Source organism: Triticum urartu, chromosome 2, assembly GCF_003073215.2.
Source record: "Triticum urartu cultivar G1812 chromosome 2, Tu2.1, whole genome shotgun sequence".
NCBI classification, from domain to species: Eukaryota; Viridiplantae; Streptophyta; class Magnoliopsida; order Poales; family Poaceae; genus Triticum; species Triticum urartu.
This window is the reverse complement of record NC_053023.1, coordinates 189111990-189118600: the sequence shown is the minus strand read 5'-3', so window position 1 is coordinate 189118600 and position 6611 is coordinate 189111990. Positions and strand designations below refer to the sequence as shown.

Sequence of the window (6611 nt, the reverse complement as noted above, 5' to 3'; positions counted from 1 at the left end):
GGTTAGCGTGTTGGACGCGCTGGCGACCCATATTTAAAAGAGGACGGTTATCGGACGGGCGGCCGACCCAAACGGACAAAAAACGGACGAAATCGCCTTCCGTTTGGATCGCCCCATTAAAGTTGCTCTAAGCCGCGGTATATTTTAATTACGCAGTAGTAGAACTGCTTTAATTGGGTTCTACATCACCAAACCGTTAATGCAAGTGTAACTGACATCAGGTTCTTGTCCTTCAAGTCAACTAGTACTCCATGCAAAAAAAAAAAGAAGGAGCCACCTAATGCGAGGAGCGACAGGAGGTTGAGAGCTTCACCAACCAAGTGAGCTGAGGAGGTGTGTGGAGGCAGGCAGGGACCATAGTTTCAGGAAGCTACCTCTGGGCCAAGAGGCTTGCCTGTTACACAAATACTGAAAGAGACGCAGTATCTCGTCCTGGCTGTGCACTTGTAACAGCACGGACAAGAGATGCCACCTTTCTCGTGACTGCTTATGCCACACCTTGCAGTTCTAGTCGTGATATAAACAGGAAAACAAAGTGGAGTACGTACTGTAACAACTGACATGCACGATGCATGCCACAACTAGTATCTACGTGATTCCGTCGGTAGCTCTGAGAAAATATATGGCGTCTTTCAGCAAGAAGTCCAATTTTTGGCTGATAGAAGATAAGTTCTTGAATTCCAATTTCCGCGAATATCGACTGGTCTTGTTTTGCATGAATATAGGTTTTTCTAAAAAATTCCTGGACAGTTGGAGTGTTGGACCTTCTGTGTCTCCAGTTTGGTTTATGTATCTTTCGACAGCTCACCTTGTTATTCACTTATTTCGGTTTCAAAAAAAAAATTGTTCACCTTCGTTCCTACTGAATCCTTCTCTGGCTGTTCCTCAATACTGAATAATCGACGACCAGACTTCCATCGCGAAAAAGAAAATGAAAATAAATCCATGCCCAACAGTTTAATTTCGCTTGCATCCTTCGCCAGGCCGCTCGGCTGGTCCTCTAAATACTCAGCCCGCTATATATCCGGAGCTTCATGAAACATAATTGGGCCGGCCATATCACCGGTCCGCGTCCGGCAAACTCGTTGCCGAAGCCCAATTCTTTGGCTCCGTCATCTCCACAGACCACACGTGAGCTCCTATTTCCATCGAATTTCAAAAGAAAACATATGATTAATGCTCTGCCTGCGAGATAATTTTTCTTGTTCGGTGAGGCTCTCCTCAAGTGTTCCGTAAAATGTCAATAAGATTCAGGGTGGGTTAGTAGAAACGCTGGAGGCACCTGATCTTCTTATTGACCTCTGCAATAGTTCTGAATTTATGGTAGTACTGTACTAGATATCCTTTGTCTGTACTCCTTTTTGATAGTGCTTCTCTGAACTCTGAAGTTTCAGTAAGAAGGTCTGATTAATAAACAAGAAATGGTAATCTGTGGTTCATAATTTGCATTAAGAATCTTCCTTTTAAGATCACAAGCTAGTGTGAAATTGTAAACCATGCATTTTGGCATCCATAGTGGGTCAACGATTGATCATCCTGTTTTCTGCATTTGTAGCTCAAAGATTGCATTCTAGAACGCCTGGATGCCTTTTAATAGATAAAAAATTCCTTAACACTTGTAAGTTGTAACATTAGCCATCAAGGCCTAATTTATAGCCATTCTATATCAAGGTACAAAGTACAAGTATTACAATGGTTTATTGGATACACGGAGCATATTTGGCTCCCAGCTTACTACAGAAGCTAAACAATACAATGGTTTCTACTATATCACTTGGCTAGAATGTAAGATAGCTAAGAAGTAAGATATGAACAGCAACATATACAAGGCAAACTATTGTAAAGGCAACCGGCAACAAGACCACCAGGATGACTGGCCTCTTTGCCCACCGTCCCATGATCGCCAATGCAAACGGATAGAGCAGCACCATGATCCACACATTGAAGAGCAGACCCAATGCGGCATGTGTCTTCTGTGCAATTGTCCATGCTCCCATGTATACTATCGTTTTACCCATGGCTACACCGATTGCACCAACATTGGCAATCAGCACTACTGTTGTGGGTATTAACATTGGCACCCATCGCATGTCATACAAGTCGGCAAACTTGTCATTGGTGTCTGCCGCTGTTTGCTTCGAAGTAACTCTGAAGTGAATACCCTTCTTTGTAAGGAGATTCACCACCATGTGAAGCACGGCTGCTGGGTATGCACTCGTCGACCCGATCATGAAGAACTGTTCATTCCTCCAGTAATCCAACCATGTGACCCCCGCCCATTTTATCTCGAGCCACCCAATAACATGGATCATCAGAATGATCACGAGAAGGAACACAACATATTTGGTGAATGGCCTCTGAATGTATACTTCATCAGGGATAAGCCACATCACTGGGCTGAGAGCATAGAGAAGGATAAAGAGTGATGTTACTGGGTAGACCGTCATGTTGAGGTAGGAGACACGCTGAAGGGATTGGATCCGACGACCACCTATGAGTGGGTTATTTAGTGAGAAGAACATCTCTAAAGATCCACCTGACCAGCGCACAATTTGGTGGAGGCGCTCAGTTAGGTTGATTGGTGCAATGCCACAGAAGGCGTCGCGCTCCATTGTACAATACATGGAACGCCAACCTTGACCATGGATGCGGAAACCAGTCACTATATCCTCTGTGGCTATGTCATATATGTACCCAACACCCTTGCCCCACCCAGTGGCTTTATCATGTGAAGCTGACACAACCCTTTCCATCTCAGCCACTAATGTTTCACTAATGGGTGGAGGTATGGTAGATCTTTCTTGGTTTATGGCTTTTGATACGGATTCTAGGAAGGGTATGGAGCTACCAAACCTTTTATCATCAACCACGATGTTGGCATGTCTCCACTCAGGTGGGTCAATGCCATAAAGGGCTATGCGGCGGAACATGCAACCAGTGCCAAGGTAAGATGGACCTTGGAGACCATTGAGGGCGAGCATTGTGCCATCAAAGAAGACACGGTTGTGGTTGCCATATCGGTCTGATGGATCAACATTGTCGAAGCGTTGAGGGAATTGAACGAAAGCAGTGCTATCACCTTGTCGTTGATCTAGCATGAAGCACATAGCTGCACGTAGGGCTTGAGAGTTGTTGATGTAGTGGTCGCAGTCGAAGTTGATGATGAATTGCGCGTTGGAGAGTAGTGCAGAGGCACGCAATTGCGCATTCAAGGCACCAGCTTTCTTGTTGTGGTCATAGCTTGGGTTCTTTCCGCGAGAGATATATACAAGCATCGGGAGGCGCACATCAGTGCTGGCGAAGTTGAGGTTGCGGGTGCTTGCTTGCGAACCAAGATTATGCCCACGGATCGAATGGTCCAACACAACCTGTGAGGGTAATCAACAACATATTCATAAGTCACATATCTCCACGACAATAAATTTGGCTTACTGAGAGTATGTCCATTTCCTATTATAAATACATTGTACCAATAAGGGAGCAAGTAATAGGATGAAGTTGTATACCTTAACAATTCCAGCATGATGTCCTTTCCTATGGATTTCCGTTGTGTCAATCCATGATCCTGGCCATTGCGTCCCATTTGCCATCCAAGTGGCGTTGGCATCTCCTTCCTCGGTCTTCATGCTGTTGTAAGCATCGGAACGCTTGGAAATAGCACTAGATAGTGAGTCTAAGCGCTCTTTGAACTCATCATACTCTATATATACACTGTTATGATCATTCTTGAACTCCTCTGGTGCACTTCCAGTGTACAACGGTGCCTCTTGTTCAAAAAAGCTTTCTGGGGCTCTTGGCTCGATGCAATGCTTCCGACAAAATGGGACCCACAAAGTAGCAAACTTTGCAGTCTCAACCAAGGCCTCGTATTGGATCAATGCGCCACTATCATCTGAGAGATAGCAGGCACACCTATCAACAGGATAGTCAGAAGCAAGGATAGAGAGAACACAATTCATGGTGTATAGTATCGGCTCATCGATTGGATCAGCAGTGGTGACAAAGACATCTATGCCAGGAAGTGTAGATGTCCCATCTGGAAGATCGTATTGTCGCCTAAGGGCGACCATATCAGGTATGGTTTTGACAGGGTTAAACTTTGGGAGTTGGTTGAGCAGCCACGAGAACCCGAACCATACGTCCCCGACAACTGACATTGTCCAAAACCACATGACATCTGATTTGTTGTGCTTGATGCGCCATACGAAGAATAGGAGAACGGCAATTAAGCGAATGAAGATCAAGGCCCTGCATGCATGAAAATATTTAGAATATACATTTCTTGAACGAACTAATGCCATTAGCATGAAAAATACTTGTCAGAATCGTAAGCACGACGTACATGATGTCATGATCAAAAGAAATTTACGACTTGTGGAACAGAATTCAGTTAAGAAGCCTACAGGATACAGGCAAAACACTGGTGCATTGTCAATAGTTAATGCTATATAATACTCCTATCTTTTTGGTTAGGTTAAACTTCTGACTTTTGAATTTTGATTTATAAGTCAGGAAAAGCACCTTTACATGCTTTTGTCTTTGAATTAAACAGTGTTACATGATGTTTCATGATATAAGCCAAAAAACAAACCCAAAAGCACGAAAATAGGTGTTTTCTCAATTTATTTATGTTAGTCAAACTCCAAAAAATCAAAGTTAAACATAACCGTCATTTCACCAGCAACGATCAATGTCAGAAGCAAAGCACATTTCCAAAGCTAATATGTACGCGCTTGGATTTGGCGTGCTTACCTGTAGGGGTGCAGGAGGGTGCCTTTGACCTTGTACGTCCGGAACAGCAACGGCCTGCCGTCCTCGCCGCCGCTCTCCTTGGCGGCCCGCCGCTGGTCCTTGTCGGCGGCCACCCAGTGCTTGCCCTTGGCGCCGACCGGCTTCTTGGCGCTCGCCAGCAGCGGGTCGGCGAGGCCGGCATTTGCCCCACCAGCACCGGCCGCCGACGCCATGTCTCCCAGTCCGAGCTAACCCGACCGGAGCTGGAAGGGAGGAAAAGCTACGACTCGAGCCAGCCAGCCAGTGGTGCACGAGGTGAGCAAGTGAGGCGCAGGGCTTATATAGAGGAGGAATGGCGAGGTACTAGGACGGCCTCGATCGTTGGGCTTGGGCAAGGGCGAAGCACAGAGACCAGAAGGAATCCACTCGAGATCTGTGACTCCGAACGATCGGTGGCCTGCTCTGTCCTCACTTAGGACAGAAGCCAAGTAGCCATCCATGTAGAAAACGTGGAGGCTTCCATGTGCAGGGCCGGCGGGATCCACGGGACGGGACGGGAAGATGCACGCACGCACGTCGTCGTGGGGGGGTGCAAGTGCGTGCCCCGCATTATTCCGCGTCGTGTCAGGCATTTCCGGCGGTTGCACTGGCCACTGCCCACTTGGTCAAGCAAGCACTGTTAGTTTAGTAGCCGCGCCTGCGCGGAAGGTCAGTCATATTTGTTTTGCCTGCGTCGCCCGGCCCCACCTTGCATGTGCATGCAGCGGTGCAACGATCCGATCTACTCCTACTTCTACTGAGAGTGGATTTTTGAAACCCGGGTGTATTGGAGGACCTTATTTTAAATACTTTGAAAATCACATTTAATGTTTCAAAAAATTCTGAAAAAAATTCTACGTGATCATATGGATGTATATTACACATGTGTAAAGTTTGGTGATGAAATAAGTAAATAGGCGACCTATATAAAAATGACAAAATGGTGATTTCCAAATAGTGAATAATGCATGTACTGTTCATCTTTCCAAAACCACGATTTTGTCATTTTTGTGTAACTCACATGGTTACTTATTTCAGCATCAAAATTTGCACATGTGTAATATACATTCATATAAACATGTTGATTTGTTTTCAGAATTTTTTAAACCTTTAAAAAAGCATTTTGGCACAGTTCAAAAAATAGGGCTCCAATGCACCTGAGTTCCAAAGTGACTTTTTGTACTTCTACTTCCCTACTGTGCTGTGACTGAGAGTGCATGCACAGCGCGTGAGCTGGAGGCCCTAGAAGATCCAAATCTGGACGCTATGTACATTTGTTTGCTTCTCTTGAATCAGATCTGATCTGAGATGCACTCGCCGGTTGGAGGGGTTGGTGCGAGTTGCCGGAGTGCATGGGCTGCATGTTGCTTCACATGTTCTTGCTCGCCCGATCGAAAACTTCCCGTTCTGTGCGTTAACCTTTTTTGGACGCATGAATCTCTTCCTTGTGATCAGATCTGGTTCTGTACGCCGGGAGTAGTTTATTCCCACTCTCACCTTTCTGGTCGCACCCCATGCCCGATCTGTTTTTAGTGGAAAGCCAATCAGATCGTTAGAAATAAGGTAGAAAAAGGAATCGGTTACACTCGCTGATGGGAGAGTCCCAACGTCCGAAACAATCCTGCAAGTTCTCTTGGTTTCAGCTAAAGTGCCTGATAAATCCCTTATGCTTGAGTGGTCATTAGAGCATTTACAGCCGGATTTGGCAAATCCAATCTCTATACGTTCATGCTCGCGCCTGGCTTGAGTGGTCATTAGAGCATCTACAGCCGGATTTGGCAAATCCAATCTCTATACGTTCACGCTCGCGCCTGGCTTGAGTGGTCATTAGAGCATCTACA

At 45.7% G+C, this 6611-nt stretch overlaps 1 protein-coding gene across 1 annotated transcript; it reads right to left on the bottom strand.

The window, feature by feature from the left end:
• Positions 1-1623: 1623 nt before the first annotated feature.
• Positions 1624-5103, bottom strand: LOC125536681 (probable mixed-linked glucan synthase 3). Its single transcript, XM_048699929.1, has 3 exons — positions 4753-5103; positions 3507-4248; positions 1624-3368 (listed from the first exon to the last, which is right to left on the bottom strand). The coding sequence occupies exons 1-3, from the start codon at positions 4962-4964 to the stop codon at positions 1779-1781; spliced, it is 2544 nt and encodes an 847-aa protein (XP_048555886.1). The 5' UTR covers positions 4965-5103; the 3' UTR covers positions 1624-1778.
• Between the last annotated feature and the right edge of the window lie 1508 nt (positions 5104-6611).